The following is a 20,187-nucleotide window of genomic DNA, read 5'->3' on the forward strand; positions in this document are numbered from 1 at the left end:
TCTATTTAGCTCCAGTTCTAGTTTCAGTTACAGTCTTAATGTAGTGTATATTTTATTTTATTTGTATTTTATTGCAGTTCAGATTCAGTTTCAATTTCAATTTGAATTTTGATTTTAGTTTTAGTTTTAATCGAGTTTCAGTTTCAGTTGTATTGTATTAAATTGAAATTTAGATTTAAATGTAAGATCAGAGTGGATGGGAAGTTCGTCCTAAGCCGAAAGGCAAGGACTAAATATATATATATATATATATACAGGGTTGAGAACGTTACTCTATAAAAGTAACGCGTTACCGATTTTAAAAAGTAACGCGTTACCGTTCCCGTTACTTAAAAAGTAACGATTCGTTACTTTTTAAGAACCAAAAAGTAACGGATAATTCGTAATCGTTACTGTAAAAATGTAACGACGTTACCGTTACCGTTACAAACAGAAAAAAGTAACAATCGTTACCGAAAAAAAGTAACGGTAACGACGTTACAAGTAACGCGTTACTTCCCAACCCTATATATATATATATATATATATAGCAGAGCATTTTTTCCCCCCTCTCTATATGTATTAATTATAAAAAGTATAATACTATCTTCGCCTATGGTAAAAAAAAAGTTTAAGCAATATTACTTTTTTACAAAAAAATTTTTTTTATTTTTCTGTAAGAAAGTTCATTCTTATATACTTTATCTTTTATATATATATATTTTCTTTTTATCTGAATTTATTTAATTTCTTATCACTTTTATTTTATTCTACTTCAGATCCATTGATACGACATATGCTGGATTTCAAGCCCTATAAATAAAAATGCACAATATATTTGACATTAATGTATGATTAAAAAATAATATGTATATATATTTTATATTTACGCAGTCCCAAGCATAAAAATGCACAGATGTAAGCTTTTCTAATGGATCAGTCATGTGAACATTTAAACATTGCGATTGATCGACAAAAGGTCCACGAGAGGCAGCCATATCAAAAATAATTTTTTGTGGCATTTCCCAAGCTGTTTTATAAAGGAGTTTTAATTCGTCTGGTATACCTTCGATATCCTATGGACAGATATGAGAGAAGTTTATTTTCCAATATATCGATTTTTTTAAAGACATTTATATAGCTTAGGATTATTTTGTGTGCAAGATAATTAAATTAAATAATAGCTATTTACTTGTATAGATCCATCATTATTAATGATTTTGTTACACATATTTTGATCCAAAAGATTTTTTTCAATTAGATCTCGCAACAAACGTGGTTTCACAATTCGGAATTGTTTAGATAATGCATGTATCATATATATATTACTTTTATATGGCTCAACTGATATATTATTTTCTAACATTTGTGCCATAAAGGCATCTGACATTTGTGCTATTAATAAAGAATTGCGCACACCATGTACTTCAATCTTTTTTTTTAATGTGCTCCAGTCCCATAAATTTGTTGGTTGTACAGTCCACATATCGTACTGCAATATCTATGAAAAAAATAAAATTGCATGATTTATATTTCAATAACCTTCATATGTAAAGTTAGTAACTGAAGAAACAATATTTTTATTGATTGAATACTTACACCTTGACTAACCGGACTAAGTTCATATGATTCATATGGACCTTTCTCAACTTCTATTTCACAACTAGCTTCTAGAGCACCATAATAGAGGGTCTCAAAAATTTGAATATTAAGTTCATGAGCTTCTTTGCTTTGAAATGGGTATCTCATTAAGATAAATGCATCTGCTAATCCTTGTATACCAATACCTGTTTTAAAAACAAATTTTTGAAAAATCATATACATAATATGTAAATTATACACGAATATTTACCAATAGATCTATGTCTCTCACAAGACAATTTTATTTCCGGAAGAGGATACAAATTAGCATCAATCATTTTATCCAAATTGTAAGTGACGATTTTCACAATTTCTTTAAGCTTATTAAAATCAAAAGTTTTCTTAATAGAATCTACAAACATATTGACAGCGATTGAAGCTGTATTACACATAGCTATCTCATTAGAACTTGAATACTGAATAATCTCAGTGGAGAAACTACTACATTTAATGGTACCCAGATTCTCATGATTTGTTTTACGATTACAATGATCTTTATAAACTATATATGGTGTGCCTGTTTCAAATTGTGTCTGAATGATGAGATTCCACAAAACTCTAGCTTTGATCTGTTTCCGAAAGCGTCTTTCTCGTTCATATCTATAAATATACATTTCATAAATCATAAACATTATATAATTTAATTTTAAGTACTATTCAGAATATTATATATAATTATTTACTCTGTATATAACATTTCAAATTCATCACCATATTCTTCAATTAAGGCAGGACATTCATGTGGACACATCAAACTCCAAACTTCATTATTAAAAACACGTTCCATGAATAAATCTGGAATCCACAATGCATAAAGCATATCTTTAGCCCTCAATTTTTCTTCACCTATAATAATTATTTAAAACATATTTATATTATATATATATAAGTATACATATATGTGTGTGCATGTGTCAAGAAAGTATACTAAGAGAAAACAACAAAAAATAATAACCAATACTCCTTTTGAGATCCAAAAACTCAAAGATATCGGCATGCCATGGTTCTAAATATACAGTAATTTGTTCTGTATTTTTGCTACTCCTAGAAACAGTTGCAATAGATGTATTGTATGCTTTCAACATAGGTACCAATCCATTTGACACACCTCCTGTGCCTCTGATAGGTGTATTTTTTGCCCGAATGCAATTTACATTAAATCCTATTTCACCATTATAATAACAAAGAAGAGCAGATCTTTCCAATGTATCCAATATTCCATCTATACTATCCCCAGACATTGTCAATAGAAATGAGCTATAAGAATATCATATTCATTAACATACATTACATATTTAATATACCTGCTTCTTAAAAAAAAAAAAAAAAAAAAAAAAAAAAAAAAAAAAAAAAAAAAAAAATCACCTAGCCATTTGTTGCTTAATGGTACATGCAGTATCTAATGTCTGTGCAGGATATACAAAATATTGTTCTGATAAAAAATTATATGTTTCAATAGCCTTATCAATATCTTCAACATGAATAGCTACAGCAATTCGCATCAGCATATGCTGCGGTCTTTCAACAACCTTTCCATTCAGTTTTAATAAGTGATTAGTTTCCAACATTTTAAATGTAGTATAACTATAATTGAAATCTCTGTCATATATTATTGCAGAATTCAATTTGTCTGCATTGCTTTCAATAATTTTATAATATTTTTTACTGATTATAGGTAAACATTTGTTTGTGGAGATTTTTGCATAGTATAAATCAGCTATCACTTCTGCATAATATAACAAATATTAATAAGTTATATAGCAGCAAACAATATATGCAGTATCAATGTATTTCTTACCACTAAAAATTTGTTTTGTCTCTTTATGCAGATTCGATATGGCAATTCTAGCTGCTAACATTGCATAATCTGGATGTTGATTAATCATACTTGCTGCAATTTCAGATGCTAAATTGTCCAATTCAACTGTTGTTACTCCAGAATACAAATCAGTTATAACACGAAGTGCAATCGCAGACTGTAAATAATATAAAAATTATAATAAATTTTTTAGATTGATTTAGCATATATTATAATAAAGTTATCAATCCTACAAACTCTGTTTCAAGAAAATATTACATTAATATAATAAATAAACAAAAGTTATATCAGATTTTCTTATTTTATTTGTAACATAAATAAATACTTACTGGATCCACATAATTCATATCCAAATCGTAACATAATGCCTCGATTCTTGCAGTTATTTCATCGAAATGAACAGGTTCTTTACGTCCATCTAATAATAAATAAAAGAAATGTTTAAAGGCAGAAAATCAGTGAATGACAAGAATTCGTTATATCATAATGTGTACAAATGTATTTTTAAATTACCGCGTTTTAATACATGCATGTTTCTTTTTTACTTTCAAAACAACTTTTGTCAGTACTTTGACACAATTCTCGCTCAATTCTACGTAATTCGACACAGATATCAACTGATCGTTATGAAAATTTTACCCGCGAAATGGAAGTGGAGAGCACGTTCTTAGGATCTTAAGGTATCTTTACATGACGGTGTCAAGAGCATATATGTAATAAAGGTTCGTTCCCACTGAGCGCGTTACGCGTCGCGTCATAACGCGACGCGACGGCAGTTCAAGAGATGGAGTTTTTTGTTATTCACACTTGCGCAACGCGTTGCGGCAAATCGATGAATGCGCAGAATGTACTAGTTCGTCACGTTATTGGTTGCAAACATAGAGCTATATTAAGCCCGTATCAGACTACGCATTGAAGATTGAGATTGAAGATTGAAGTTTGACCAATCAGGACAAAGAAATTTTGTTCTAATTAGTCAAATTCCAATCTTTAATTTCAATCTTCAATTTTCAATGCGTAGTCTGATACGGGCTTTACACGGCACTCTTAATCGGGTTTAATACATCCGTAGTTGTGAAACTGATCAATCACAGCTATTCCTCTGAAGAATGGAATACCTATGATTGGTCAACCTTAGAATTACGGATGTTATTAGTCCAGTTCTCATACAGCATCAAAAGACTGCAGAAATGTTGCATAGACCTTACATTGTAATATTGCATAGAAGTTGCGAAATGTTTCTGCAATATTACTGCAAGCCTGCGGCAATGTTGAAATGTCCGCCCTTGGAAATATCACAATGTAAGATTACAGTAATGTTACGGCGCAATATATTTGTAATAATGAAATGCGTTGTTACAAATATGCAGAACGCTTCAAATTTAATACATAAACTTTGAGAATATACAGGATGTCCCCAATTTAAATGGCAAAACTTCAGGAGCGTGTAGGGGACCGAAAAGCTAAGACAGAAAGTCCTTTAGAGGTTTCGCTCGTTTTTGCTCCATTCTGGAGAAAATCACAAAAAAAGAAACAAAACAAGTTCTCGTTTTTTTACTTATTTATTTACATTGTATTTATGTTATCATCTATTTAATGCAGATATATATTGTTCAAAATGTTGCCCTCTTGCAGCAATGCAAGCATTATCTCATTATTAATTGCAGCTAGACATTGTTCTAGTGATATTTGGTACACTGTATCTATGATTCGGTTTCTTAATTGCTCTCTTGGATTGATTGGCACCGTAAAGGATAACATATCAAGTGTTTACATATGTAAGGAACCTTGAAGCAGAAAGTTTATTCGGTGCCAATCAACTCAAGAGAGCAACTGACAATAAGAGATTGAATTTTTGCGATTTTCTCTAAAATAGAGCAAAAACGAGCAAAGCTTTAAAGAACTTTTTGTCTTAGTTTTTTGGTTTCTTATACGCTCTTGAAGTTTTGCCATTTAAATTGGGGACACCCTGTATAATATATCTATTAGCGTTTTCGAATGAACGGATTAATCCAATCCGGATCAATTAATCACTATATTTTACTATGATTTCAAGTATTTTATTGGCAGAAACGATGCAATGACGTCATTAATCGTTCTCGGATGTCCGGTTTCACCTCCCGATAGCTATCCTCCAGATAAAAATGTCCGTCGGATGATCCGATTCGTCGATTCTGGGAGATAAGCTGCCGGATAAAGTTATCAAGAGGTGAAGAAACCGAGCAGGAATGATTAAACCTGTTACATTTGAAAACGCCATATAAGGCAAACGCTCGGTCTAGATATACTATGTCTATGGCCTATACTCTAGTACTTTCTACAATATTTTCCATGAGACTCACCATCTTTGTATCACGTGATACACGACAATGCGTGTACTGTGCCGCTGACAATGAACCGCAGCGGTGACTGTGATAAGTGATTCGCGTAAACCCATTCTTAGATCGCTCGATCCGAGTATATAGTGGCAGTGGAGAAAGATAGCACATTGGCCGCTGATAGAAGGAGCATCTCTTGATGATTCGCGCTTTACGTGAGCCTCAGGCAAGCCGGAGTAGCTCGCAATTATGTTCGATGTACCGCAGAAGTTCTATGAGCTGTGTCGCCTTTGTTTATCCCCGGACGGTGTCAAATGTTCCATATTCGAGGAGGAGGGCATTCAGCGAAGTTTCGCCGAAAAGATATTAGCGTGCTTGTCAATCACGGTAAGTGTCACAATTGACAATTGTTAAACTTTTCTTGGGACGGGAGGGAGGAGGGAGAGACTCGTCATTCGTGATGCGTCTCTCTGTCTGCGTCTTTTCCATCGTCGATGTGCTCGCTCTTTCTTTCTCACACACTCTCGTGCGCTCTACTCTGTGTCTACTCCTTTCTATTTCTCTTTAGCCCGCACGTTTTCGCGCTCGCGATCCCACTCACACCCGTGATCATGTCAATGCGGATACGCGTGTATGTGTGCACGGTACATGCGTGCGTGCGCGTGCCACGGGAGAAAGTTTGGCAAGAGATGTATTCGCGAGATAAGCCGACAAGCGGAGAGCAACGGTATTTAAAATGGCAGTGATAAGCCCTGTGCGCGAATGAGAAGTGGAACTCGCTCGTCGGAGTCGTTGAGAGGGGGAGACAGTGGCACCTTATTTGGGTGTCCTGTTATCATGTTTCACACGCGAATTTCGTTGTCACATCGCTGTGTCTATCCGTGCTACTCATATTTAACATTTTTCTCATTTATTAGAGATATCAATTCATCAAGGCAAATTAGAAGAAGCACATGGCACAAAAGTTTTATTATGTATATATATGTGTATATATATACATATATATAAATTATATTGTGTATTTATTTATTTATATATATATATATATATATATATATATATATATAGTATATGCTGCAATGTTGCAATATTGCCGTAATGTTCTGTACTATGTGAAATATATATTGATTATGTATATTATTATATACTATAATATATTGTGTTCTATATTATTATGCATTATATCTCACATAGCACAAAACATTGTAGCAATATTGCTGTAATGTTCTGTACTATGTAAGATATTATATATTGTGTATATATATATATATATATATATATATATATATATATATATATATATCTTATATATAAATGATATCGTACATATATATTTATGAGAAAGATTCAATATTATTACATAAGCAAATGGTCTCTCTCTCTCTCTCTCTCTCTCTCTCTCTCTGAAAAAATTCACTCTATATTGAAAATATACTTTCTATCCGATATTTTATTTAGTAGAACATATAAGATTTCAAAGATTTGTGCATCAATCAGATTCCTTTATCATGTTCTATATAATTGTCATTAACAGATTTTTATTTAACTATAAAATAACTATAAATAGTTTTATTATAAAATTTTATTATAGAATTATATATATATATATATATATATATATATATATATATATATATATATGTTATTTGACTTATATATAATATTGACTAATTTAACATATAATATATTTTTGATAAGGTAAAAGATGGCGATACCTTACCGTCAATTATCTGCCATCGGTGTGTATATAAATTGGATGTACTGCACAACTTTCGAGAAGTGTCGCAAAAGTCTGACATTATACTTAAACAGTACCTGGATTATGCCAAGCAATTGTCATCTTCTGATGAGCAGGTATCTGGAAATAAATAACAAATTATACATTTTTTAAATAAATTGAAACTATATTAAGAGAAAAACAAAAAGGATGGTAGTTAATGTTTGTATTTTATTTTTTTTGCCTAGAAAGAGACTCTCTCCACTGCCAAAATAATAGGCGAAAGCCCTCTACAATCGTTCCTCGAGTTAAATAGGACATTATTCAATGAGGAGTCTAATTCTGAGCCGGCCAGCATTAATCAAAACATAATACCTCAAACTTTAACGCATCATCTACAGTTGCAAAACAGTGATATGCCAGAACATGAAAATATTAAGTGCGAACCAGAGGATGACACATGTTCTAACAGCTCTGATCCTGAACGACTAGAAATTGAGGATCGTGATGAGCAGGAAATTGAAAGCGAAGAAAATGGTTATGACATGACTGTTAATAAGAGAATTAAAATTGAGGACAATTATGATGGCTCCGAACCCAACACAGCAAATTGTAGTCCAGTTAATAGAATGGATACCCCAGAGAGCAATTGTTCCGATAGTAACATTGACCATGAAACGACGAAGCTGTGGCAAGCTTTAGCTAGGTAAGTAAACCAAATTTGTTTGTTTAGCAAATGTTTGCTTAATATCTATAGCTAACTGAATTCTACGATATATTATGTACAATTTTATAAATAAAATAGGATACTATATATTTAATCTTCAGAATTTTAATAGAAAAAAATTATGTTATAACTATAAATAATTAAGATATGAATAATATTCTTAATATATTGCATTATCATAATTTCACATTCTTATATTAGTATTATATGCGAAATAACGAAATAAATTATTTGAGAATGTTAAACTATTAAAAAATTTAATTTTAGCAGTTTTTACCAAAATTGGATATATGACTATTACTATTTTTTGTGTTATCAAATTTACTTTTGTTTATTTCAATTTATTTCAATAGTTATAATTTATTTTATATTAATTCAATTATTCAGATTTTTAATCCAATTATTGTTTAATTGCAAATTATAAATTATTAGTTAATGATAGGTGTCGTAATTTATGCAATAAGTAAATGGCAAAGTTACATAATTATATGTATTATTTGTCTATTTATATTTGTTAATGTAGTAATAGAAGTTTGGAAATCACACGAACAAATGGTGATAAGTTAAATAATGGATTTACCGGCGAAGCCACAAATCTGCTACGTTCTTTGATTAACAATAGGCAGATTGGTATTACCGCTATTGATTCAGATAAAATATCTCCGCAAATCAAATTCTATAGGGATACGCAGGGTACAACTATTGAACATACGCTAACCGATTTCCCTGTGCTTGGTAATCGTACGAATATAGCAACTTTAGAAAATAAGGTAAGTGAGATTTGGTCTAAAAAACTTTTTAGAAAATTTTATAAGATTATAAGTAAGGAAATTCGCAAATTTCTGGATTCGTTTGTGCGTGCTTATCTTCTAAACAGACAAAACTTTTTTTCGATATACTTTGCGAAATACGAACATCTGTCTGTCTATTAAATAGAGAGAAAAAACCGGCAGGTATGAGACGGGATGACCTCGGGCCATTGGATGGACCATTGATCAATCCAGAATATCTTTTAGGATTTTCTCTCTATTCAAAACATTTATTTTCAGGTAGAATTCCGTGAAGATAATAGATAAACCGGGAATTTCTTTAGGATTTTTTCTCTATTAATCGAAATGCAATATATGTAGGCAAGATATAATATAAGATAAATATATGTTATATATGTATGTTTAAATTTCTTTATATACTTTTAATATTATTATAGGTTTTTTTTTTAAATAATTACGTTGGATATAATAATAAAACAAGCTCTTTTTTCAAAAAACCAAACTTATAAAAAAATATCTCTAAAAATATTATGTTAATATTATTAAAAGTAAAAATATAGGAAAGGAATACTCTTTCTAATTAATTTATAAATTATTAAATTTTGATATTTTAATAATATACTTTTGAAATGTTTTACAAAATATATTTTTATTTTGAAATGGATCTGCAATGGAAATTGTTAATTGTGCATTTTTTTTTTTTTTTAAATATTTCTTTGTCTTGATAACAGGTGATAAAATGTAAATATGAGAAATATACCTATATATTTTAAAAAAATGACGGTTTTTGTCAACAAAAAGGCACCTTCAAATCATCATTTACTGAAGTGTTTGCTTCCTCTTAAAATATTTTTACAATTTAAAAACAGTTGTTTTTTATTTAAATCTTATTAATGATGCCTTTATAGATTTTAATTAAATATTTCTTCATTATATCTTTACATTTTTATGCCAATTTTTATTAATTTGATATTTGAAAACTTAAGAAACATCATTTTTGGTCGCCATTATATATAGAATTTTAAATAATTAATTAAATCAGGGTGCATACTTCTCGAAAAAACATGGAAAACTTGGAATTTTCAGGGATTTTCTTGTACCTGGAAAAATTAGGGAATTTTTATGGAATTTTATTAAAATTCAGGGAATTAAAAAAGATTCTCTCTTTAATAATTTAGCTTTCATATTGTAAGTAGTTAGCAAGTCATGTCTGTGTAAATTATGTACTTAAAATATATTATAAATATATATCTATCTCTATTTATATATTTAATGTCTTGACAAAATATTGAATATATATTACATATTCTTTATTATAATTTTTAATGATAAAAAAAAATGAAAATGTTATGTAAGCGAAAAATGTTTATCTTACAAAAGCTATTCAACTTTTTGCAGTACATTTACATATCTAGCTCTTGAAACTTATGTGATTCTGTGTTTTTCCTTTGTATGAGTGAAAAACATGGAAAAACCAAACAATAAAAAAATTTATTTTAGAAAAATGCACATCAAAAAATTTAAAATATTTTCTTTACTTGGAATTTTGAACAAAAATATCGGGAAGATCAGGGAATTTTTTTACAAAATTGAAGTGGACACTCTGTAATTATAAATTGTTAATAAAACATTATTGCACAAAAACGTGCATTCTATTACTAGCAGACTTATATAGGAATTGAATAAATTGGTAATATCGGTGCTATTGAATCTCGTTATATTTCCTATTACTAATTTATGCAGTCTTGGAGCAGTCTTCCTATTTTATAGAGTACTTTTTTACATCCAATATATATGTATATAAACAATATTTCTTAAATAATAAAAAATAAATAAATAAATATTTATACTAATCTTATTTAATAAGTTACATTGGGTCTAAATTTAATACTATTAAAATATTAATCTCGGAATTTAATATTATTTCTAATATAGAAAATATACCATAAAACTGGCCTTATTTGCAAAAAAATGTATATTGATTCTTTTGGAATATTATCTTATTAATTATGATCAATTATAAAAGTTACTTGTAAACATTTGAAACGCATATTTTGAAAAAATTTAGAAGTAAAAAAACGTAAATGACATCCAGTTTCTCTGTATAGAGTGCCTCAATAGATAGTAACCCATCTAGCCCTGCCAGTATCGGTCGTAAGGAAATGACGATAGCGACGAAAGGTCGGAGAAAGCAAAGTTATCCCAGTAAGGCTCCAGCGAGTCCGGATATTGTCGCCAATTACCAACATGAACCCAACAATGAAGAGCAGGCTCATGATTTTACTACATGGTCGAACAAGATAAAAGGAAAGGTATCTCTTCGTACATAAATGCTGTTTATAATGTGTATAATATGTTAGTAAATTACGCCTGATGAAATATCACTAAATCAATATTTTAGATGGATGATCAAAAACAATTCGATCAGCAAAGTGGCAACATTGCAAAGAAGGTCGACATGTCTTGCACAAATTGTGGCACTATGACAACAACCATCTGGAGAAGGAACATGAAGGGCGAGATGGTGTGCAATGCTTGCGGACTGTATTACAAACTTCATGGTGTTAATCGCCCAGTTACTATGCGAAGAGATACTATACATACGCGCAGACGTAGACCCAAAGGCGAGAAACCAACGAGACATAGAAGTAAGAGACTTAATGATCTATTTTTTTTTTTATTTTTATCTCCAGGGAATCTTTTAATGATGAAGATACTAACAGGCAACACTCTATTTATTGAAATATGTCTTATTGAAATAAATTTTTATTGTCTTTTAAGCTAACAATAAGTCATATTTAACGTAAAGAGATTAAAGATTAAAAAAGTAAATAAATATATCTTCTTAAAGAAACGTAACAATAAAGAGTTTACAAAAAAAGGTAAAAAAGTGTCAAGTCCACATTGTTTAAAAAGTTGATATAAAGCAATGTTTTTTTAAATATATATTTTCTTGTTTTAAATTTATTATTTAATTCCTTGATTATACAGGATGAGTTACCTAAGACCGGCTACCTGAATAACTCCTACAGTTTTGGAGATAGGAAAAAATGTTTGAAGTAAAAGTAGTGTGAGGCGAGGAGATGTTAGGAGATTTAAAGGTCATCTTCACATTTTTAAATAAGACCATGCATTTCCGAACACCTACGATTAAAGCCTTTTCCAAGACAGTTTCAATGGTTATAGATATGAAAAAAGTTGAAAAACGGACATTTATCGCGAACGTTTCCGAAACAGAATATTCGCGGTTTTATTAATTAAATCAAACCGAAATGTTATTATTTATGTTTGATGTATGACCTTGATCTGTGTTACTTCATTTAAGCTACAAAGGTTAGTCAATAACATGATCATTTAATGTAAATGTAAACAAACTTCGATGAAACGTTTTTCACTGTCACAATTTAGCACGGTAAGGAAGATTTTTTATCTGAAACTATGCGGATTGTTTTCATTGAATCCTAAATGTTCTACCGAAGTTTGTCTACATTTACATTAAATGATCTTGTTATTGACTAACTATTAGCTTAAATGAAATAACACAGCTTAAGATCACACATCAAATATAAATAATAACATTTCGGTTTAATTCAATTAATAAAACCGCGAATATTCTGTTTTGAAAACATTTTGATAAATTTTCAGTTTTCAATTTTTTTCATGTCCACAACCTTGAATATCTATGATTGAAATTGTTTTGGCAAAGGGTTCAATCGTAAGTGTTCAAAAATGCATAGTCCTACTTAAAAATATGAAGATCATCTTCAAATCTCCTAAACACTTCCACCTGGAAAAAAATGTTTACCTCCAAGATGTCCCCTTCGATACCACATAACTTTTACTTCGAACATTTCTTTCTATCTCCAAAACTGTGGGAGTTATTCAGGTGACCGATTTTAGGTAATTCACCCTGTATTATTTTCTATCAGTTCAGTATTAAAATTATTATTTTTAATAGATGCTTTTTTTTTTTTTGGCTAGAGAGTGCTTCCAACTTTTAGAGTTATCTCGCACACATTTACATCTAGACTTTTTCTTTTTTAATCTCTTTTTTATTTACTAGATTATTCTTCCTGTTTTCATAATAAAGTTATATACTATCTTTAAAGTTCTTAGTTCTTCTTTTTTTAGCCAATTCCAAATACAATCAGATCTGCTGGCTCCTATTTTATTTAATTCTTGGTTGAGGTTTAGGTTAATTCTTATATCGTCGTATAAGCTACACTGGAATACAAAATGGTTGATATCTTCTTTTTCGTAACCGCAGCTACATCTGGCGGATTCGATATATCCTTTTCTTGCGAGGGATTCATTCAAATTATAATGATTCGACCTTAATCTGTTAATCCATGTTATAAACTTTCTAGGCTCGTTTATTCCGTGAAACCATGGTTTATGTTCTTTCTCTTTAAAATAACTTGTAAAGTACTGTATACCATTGAATCTACCTTGTTCTTTAATTACTTTGATAGTATTCTTAAACATTTCTTCTCTATATCCTCTTCTAAAGTCCCCTATTGAAACTTCTAATTCTTCATGATGAGTATCCCTCGAAGCTTTCTTTGCAAATTCATCAGCTTTTTCGTTTCCTGTTATACCTTGGTGAGCAGGAATCCAACACAATATTATTTTTTTTCCTCCTCTACTGATTATGTCTTGTAATTCAAAATATCTTTGTCTGATTTCTAATACATACGTATTCATATACGCACTTATTTTATTATTTAATAATGATTTTAGAACACTTAAAGAGTCTGTATAAATTATAATGTCTTTCTTCCATTTATGGTTCTTCATAAATTGCAAGGCTTTTGCCACGGCACATGCTTCTGCTGTAAAGTTGGAGCATTCTTTGTTAAGACTCATCATATAGCCTATTTCTATCTCTGGAATATAAAAAGCATCACCTGTAGATAAGCTATCTTCTGATCTTGATCCATCTGTATATATTTCCGTTGTATTTTCTTCTAGTTTAAAGATTTTTTTAACTTCTTCCAAAAGTTATGCTTCATTTAGTCCATTATTATATCTCTTTCCAGTGTATATATCAATATATAAATCCTTGGTAATGACCCAGTAATCTATAAGAAAAACTTCATATTTTCTTCTACTCCTTATTTTTTCCTTGTCTTCTTTCACTCTATTCCATGCTTCTGTAATAATCATAGGTTTTTTTTTTGGAGTACGTACACTCTGTAATAGTTCTTCCTTGTTAAGTTTTTCAATATTGTCTTTCAAATCTTCATCTTCATATGCCATAGTTTTTATCATAAAATTTCTCGCTAAATGTGTTGCTCTGTCCTTAATTGACATCATTTTTGCCTCTCCCAACAGAACGTTGTTTGGCGTACTGTTTCTAAATCCTAGCGCCGTTCTTAACCCTAAAAACTGCGCTCTTTCAACTTTCAAACTATTATTAGCATTCTGAGGATAAAATATATACGAGCCATAATCTATTGTGGATCTTACCAGTCTTTTATACAGCATTACAGCTGTATTGACCTCCATCCTTTTAGTGATGCCATTACAATATCTAAGAAGCCCATTAACTTTCACAGCTTTTTCCTTTATATATTGACATTGTTTTTCAAATTTCAGTTTGTTATCCAACCATATTCCAAAGAATTTCGTTTTTTTCTGTAGGTATACGGAATTATCTAAAATATTTACTTCTATATCCTTAGGGATATGACTTTCTTTACTGAAATCCACAATTATAGTCTTTTTTGGTTGAAGTTCTAAACCAGGATATTTCAAGTTTGTTCCTAAACTTCTTATTGCCTCTTCAATTGCTTCTTTTCTTTTAATTCTCTTCTTATCTTGAACATAAATCGCAATATCATCTGCAAATTGAATTTGTTTTATGTTAGCTGATATATTTTGCATTATATTATTTGTATACAAATCCTATAATATAGGACTCATTACTGTTCCTTGAGGTAATCCCTTAAATACATCCCTTGTTTCAATTTTTTCCTTATCCAATATAAACTTTACTCTTCTGCTTGACATCCATGATTCAATATATTTAATTAATGCCACCGGACAATCTTCCTGAATTAGTTTGTATATCAGTGAATTGTATAAAACATTGTCATAAGCTGACGAGACATCCAGAAATGCTATCATAGTGTCAGTATCACTACATCTTCCAACTTTCACATCTGTAACTAGTTGTGCCAAATTTTCCATACAAAAAGGGGCAAATCGCCCCTTCGAAAACCATTCTGATAATTATTTATTTTTCCTCTGCTTTCAGCCCACCAATTTAAACTTTCAGTCACAATTCTTTCTAAAATTTTTCCCATACAGGACGATAGGGATATTGGTCTAACTTTTTCCTTACCAGGTTTATCTACAAAAATAACTTGATACTACCTCCATTGTTCAGGTAATACAGCTTTTTTAAAAATTTGATTAAACATATCCGTTATGATATTGATGTATCCTTTAGGAAGTTTCTTAAACATTTCATATTCAATTCCATCTAAACCAGGAGCTGAGTTTTTTTTGCAGCAGTTAATAGCTCGAATGACTTTTTCTTTTTTTATATCATCATTTAGACTCGCATTTTTGTCCGCTTCTCTCTCTTCAATGTAAATTCTTCTCTCTTGTACCCACGGAGGACTGAGCTCGTTCATTACTTTTATACATTCTTGATTTCTATCCTTTTTTTGCCATTTTGTCCATTCTACCGTTTTCGAAGATTTTTTTAAAACCCATTTTTTCCATACATACGATATACTATTATATTTGTTTATGCTTTCTATAAACCTTTTAAAATTTTCTCTTTTCTTCTGATTGATTGTCTTAGTTGCCATCGCTCCAGCTTTTTTAAATTCAATGTAATCTTGTAATTCCTTGCTTTCCTTGAATTTTCTTAATTTTTCCTTTCTAGCTTTAATTATTTCTTTGCAATCTTCATCGCACCATTCAACAGAATTTTTTCTCTTACTTTTCCTAACTTGCTGAGGTTTTTCTATGTTATTATTTCTTCCAGAAGCTTCTTCAACTGCTTTAATTATCACGTCTTTGAGCAGATTATATTTTTTAATATGATTTTTCAAATTATATTCTTTAGAAGAGAACATTTCCAGATTTTTTTCCATTAATACCTCAAACATTTTCCAGTCAGTTCTTTTGGTCGTTATTCTATTAGTGATTCTTTTATAGGTTTTTAATTCCTCATCAATTATATAAACTATGGGATGATGATCTGATCCCCATGTATCATTTTTTTGTTTATAGGAAATTCTATGTACTAAATCCTCTGTACAAAACATAAGATCTAAGTTCGACGGATTTCTCCCGCCTTCTCCTATTCTAGTTAGCGTGTCCGAGTTTATTAGGTATAAACCACATTCGTCACATTCCTCTGCGAGGATAGATCCATTTTTATCTGAGTTATAGCAGTTCCATGAGATATTATGAGCATTAAAATCACCCATAAAGATAATACTTTCATTGATGTATTTGTCTAAAAGTTTCTTCCAAGTATCTTTTTTTTCCGTATACCCTGGTTTTCTATATACCAGTATAATTTTAATATCCTTATCTGATCCGTGTATAGTTACTCCTATACAATCCATATTGACAGAGGTTTTTTGTAAGTCAATAATTTCTGAATGTGCTATTGTATTTTTCACACACAATGCAGCACCATCTGAACCACCTGTTCTTCCATATAATCCATCATTTCTGTAAACAGTATATCCTGAAAATTTTACATTATCCTTGTAACTAGCTTTAGTTTCAGTCAGACCAATTATGTCATATTTTTTAATCCTTTTACTTAATTCTGATCTTTTGCTTTTCCATCCTCTTACATTCCAGTTGATGATATTAATCTTCATTGTATCTAATTTCCTCCGTGTTACTTTCTCCGTTATCTTTATTTTTATTTTTCCTTCTATCTCTAAATTCCACTAGTCTTTTTAAAGCATATTGTTTAATTACAATTAGATTCTTTTCTATTTCTTTTGCAGACCATCCCTGGTCGTGAAGATTATCTAGGTATTCTATTAGCTGACTTATATTTGATCTTCTCTGTATATTTCTACCTTTTCTTTCTTCTATTACAGCTATTTCACTTTTGTCTTTAGTTATCTCTTCCTCATAATTGTTGAATTGCTTGTAATAAGATTTATTGTTACATACTGGTTTACTACAATTATCTCTACCTATTTTAAATTTATTACTTATCTCTGTTCCTTCCTGAAATACTTGTTTATTTTCCGTAAATTCTGCTTCTCTATTATATTTGATAACATTCCTGTTGATAACTGAGGTATTGTTCTTTTGATTTGCTTTTGGTAAATTCGGCCAGTTTTCCGGTTGAAACCACGGATTTTGATATGCTTTATTTCTACCTGCAATTATTTTCTTTGCCTCATAAATTGAAATACAATTCTTTGCACTGATATATTGAACGTTTCTATTGAATTCATATATAGGGCAACGTTTAAAGTTGGCTTTATGCTTCCTGCTCCAATTAACACAATTATATTCATTTTCACAGTTACCGTGAGATTCCTTACCACATACAACACATATCTTATACTCTTTCCTGCAAAATTGCTTAATATGCCCATATTTATAACACTTGTAGCATTGCTTAACCGTTGGGATGTATGGTCTTACTCTTATATAAGTCAGCCCTTCGTAAAGGCTTAATTGTTCTGGTGGTTCATTACCCTCAAAAGTCACGACTATATTCCTAGTATCTTTCCATTCATATACCTTTAACTCATTATTATATGCACGTTTTCTTATATTTTCCGCACAGATAATCTTATTTTTATCATCCAATGCTTCGCCAAATCTTTGTAGTGACATGTCCCAGTCTGAAATAACTCCTTTTCTTCTTACGATCCTTTCCATTATGTCAAACCATATATCTTGTTCATCGCGTGGAATACCTTTATAAAAATCCAAACATTTATTAGCATTCAGAATATTATCGTAATATAAATCTACTGCGTTAAAGCCTGATTTTACCACTTTTATTGGTCTCATTTTTGTTTCCATAACCTTATCTATAATACGTAGGAAATGCCTACCTCCCTTCGTAGAGCATTTCCTTGGATTAAGCTTAGCTGTAATGATTATATCTCCTCTATGACTTGATGCAAATCTGTTGACTTTTTCTATTTGTTCTAGACTCTTCTTTTCTGTTCCTTTTCCTTCTAACACTAATCTACCTTGAATTTTCACTAATCTGTTTACATGCCTAATAATCTTATCTTTATCAATTATGATATAATTATCACTATCATTCCCGTTATTTTTGATTGCATTAGACTCAATAATGGTTTCCTTAGCAGCATATTTGAAAATTGCTTCTTTTGTTTTTCTTCCTTCCGATAAACAAACCTCTGTCTCCATTTCGTCATTTTCTTCCTGATTTTTCTTCCTTAATACTAAATCTTTTTTAAAAGTATTTTGTTTTGCCGTTTTCTTACCCATTTTCTTTATTGCACCACTTCCTAATTCTTTATCTACTTTCCTTTTTCTTTCGTTACTGCAAACTAATGATTTTCTATAGATCTATAGTCTAACATGAATTTATCAAATTCTTGTTCCTTTATATCTATTAACTGATTTACTATAACATTATCTTTCAGATCCTTCGTATTTATTTCCTGGGACTTCTTATCTATTAGTATTCTTTGTGCTATCGTTCCAGTGTACTTACCATTTCTTTCCTCAACTATATTACCTCTAACCTCATATTCCTCTTCGGCTAATTGCACTCTCCGATCCACCTTTAATAGGAACGATTGCTCCTTTTCTTATCTCTCCCTTCTAAATAGCTCTTAAAAGAATAGTATGCAAATATCTTTAATATTTAAAAATATGTTAATTAGGAAGCACTCTCCTATGCCACCATCTATCGTCCGTCCCTCCTCTGTATTCTTTAATAGATGCAAAAAAAAAAATATAATTTTGTATTTTATTCAAATATTTGTTATTATAATATAATATAGAGAAATAAAGCGTTTTCGCATTCATATTTAAAAATTACAAAGTATATACATATATGTATACAGGGTGCTAAAAAATTAGACTGACGAACTTTTTGAAGGAAAATAGAAGACTTTGAAAGAAACATTTTTGTTAATAATATTTTTTTCTACGATGTTTTGTTTTAATATTACAGGGTATAAAACAGGAGTTTTGTGGCTTCAATAATAAACAAATGTATAAATGGAAAAAACAAATTATATTTTTATCTTGAATAAAAAATGGAACAAATACACGAAAGTGATTCACTTTAATATAAAAATGACATCGTCGAAATATTGATTACTCTGTGCTGTTCGTCCATTACAATTAACTGTTCTATAAAGAAGATGCATGTCAGTCAATTCTATCCGAGTGTATTGCTTTATAATGATAAACAAATTATATGGAACTTGTCAAAACACGCTGAAGACTTCTGCTCTATTGAAAAAGTTTGAATATAATATAAAACCAAAACGAAATGCCGCAGAGCGAAATATCATTAACAAAAAATGTTTATTTTGAAGTTCTCTATTTTTCTTCAAAGCGTGTCTAATTTTTTAATACCCTGTGTATATACATACATATATACAGGGTGTCCCATTTTAAAAATTCCACCCTCATAACTTTTCAGGATCAACGTTTGAAGGAAAACGATTCGGATAAAAGTTGTAGGGAGCAAAGGAGGTTATCTAATAGTGACCTTGGCATTAAAGGTCATTTTCAAGGTCATTTGAAGATCAACTTTCGTTTTTTAAATGGAACTCCCTATTTTTCATTACATATTCTTGTAACTTATTTCGAGAGCTTTCCAAAACACTGTAATAAAGTATTTTTTTATTAAGTACTTTTTAAGTTATTTTATATTTTAATCTGACATTTTAATATAAAAAATTAAATATCTCGTAAAATATTTAGTTTTCGATAATCTTACCGTAATACTTCTATGTACAGAATAACGAGACAAATAAATTAGTATAAAAAATAATTGTTTTTAAGAAAATTATTTACAATGTATTTTTTTAAATAATTATTTGTTTTTTTTTTGGCACTAATTAATTTGTCTCATTATTCTATACATAAAAGTATTACGGTAAGATGATCGAAAACTGAATATTTTACGAAATATTTTATTTTTTATATCAAAATATGTCAGATTAAAATATAAAATAACTCAAAAAGTACTTAATAAAAAAATACTTTATTATAGTGTT

General features: G+C 30.0%; 3 protein-coding genes across 7 annotated transcripts in view; 1 reads left to right on the forward strand and 2 right to left on the reverse strand.

The window, feature by feature from the left end:
• Window positions 1–6,493, reverse strand: LOC138937351 (ribonucleoside-diphosphate reductase large subunit-like). 3 transcript variants are annotated; one of them, XM_070303539.1, is made up of 11 exons: window positions 5,782–6,493; window positions 3,769–3,857; window positions 3,419–3,596; window positions 2,986–3,346; window positions 2,576–2,877; window positions 2,304–2,466; window positions 1,832–2,220; window positions 1,579–1,766; window positions 1,172–1,480; window positions 870–1,055; window positions 1–792 (listed from the first exon to the last, which is right to left on the reverse strand). In XM_070303539.1, the coding sequence occupies exons 2-11, from the start codon at window positions 3,784–3,786 to the stop codon at window positions 745–747; spliced, it is 2,142 nt and encodes a 713-aa protein (XP_070159640.1). In that variant the 5' UTR covers window positions 3,787–3,857; window positions 5,782–6,493; the 3' UTR covers window positions 1–744. The 3 variants fall into 3 exon arrangements, with proteins under 3 accessions (XP_070159640.1, XP_070159641.1, XP_070159639.1); XM_070303540.1 differs by lacking the exon at window positions 5,782–6,493 and adding an exon at window positions 4,079–4,119; XM_070303538.1 differs by lacking the exon at window positions 5,782–6,493 and adding an exon at window positions 3,953–4,112.
• The window catches only part of LOC138937353 (uncharacterized), a 26,151-nt gene continuing 11,701 nt past the window's right edge, over window positions 5,738–20,187 (forward strand). For 2 of the 3 annotated variants that reach the window (XM_070303541.1, XM_070303543.1), the window contains exons 1-6: window positions 5,738–6,144; window positions 7,456–7,611; window positions 7,723–8,180; window positions 8,725–8,971; window positions 11,080–11,283; window positions 11,373–11,619. In XM_070303541.1, coding sequence (XP_070159642.1) covers window positions 6,007–6,144; window positions 7,456–7,611; window positions 7,723–8,180; window positions 8,725–8,971; window positions 11,080–11,283; window positions 11,373–11,619 — 1,450 coding nt within the window. In that variant the 5' untranslated portion in view covers window positions 5,738–6,006. The remainder of the gene's footprint in view (window positions 6,145–7,455; window positions 7,612–7,722; window positions 8,181–8,724; window positions 8,972–11,079; window positions 11,284–11,372; window positions 11,620–20,187) is intronic. The other variant, XM_070303542.1, reaches the window with a different exon arrangement.
• Window positions 12,716–14,467, reverse strand: LOC138936869 (uncharacterized). Its single transcript, XM_070302648.1, has 3 exons — window positions 14,441–14,467; window positions 14,083–14,359; window positions 12,716–13,962 (listed from the first exon to the last, which is right to left on the reverse strand). Exons 1-3 carry the CDS (start codon window positions 14,456–14,458, stop codon window positions 13,031–13,033), a joined length of 1,227 nt encoding a protein of 408 aa, XP_070158749.1. The 5' UTR covers window positions 14,459–14,467; the 3' UTR covers window positions 12,716–13,030.

Source organism: Polyergus mexicanus, unplaced genomic scaffold (genome assembly GCF_030449975.1).
Source record: "Polyergus mexicanus isolate NDT 795.1 unplaced genomic scaffold, iyPolMexi1.0 SCAF_10, whole genome shotgun sequence".
NCBI classification, from domain to species: domain Eukaryota; kingdom Metazoa; phylum Arthropoda; class Insecta; order Hymenoptera; family Formicidae; genus Polyergus; species Polyergus mexicanus.

What these genes read in the sequence shown, in the direction of transcription:
- LOC138936869 (XM_070302648.1), bottom strand. An exon ending in AGACAAGGAAAAAATAAGGA is followed by an intron (nt 13,963 to 14,082) that starts GTAGAAGAAAAT and finishes AACTTTTGGAAG; the next exon opens with AAGTTAAAAAAATCTTTAAA.
- LOC138937351 (XM_070303538.1), bottom strand. An exon ending in GGATCTCAAAAGGAGTATTG is followed by an intron (nt 2,467 to 2,575) that starts GTTATTATTTTT and finishes TAATTATTATAG; the next exon opens with GTGAAGAAAAATTGAGGGCT. An exon ending in ATAATGATGGATCTATACAA is followed by an intron (nt 1,056 to 1,171) that starts GTAAATAGCTAT and finishes ATCTGTCCATAG; the next exon opens with GATATCGAAGGTATACCAGA.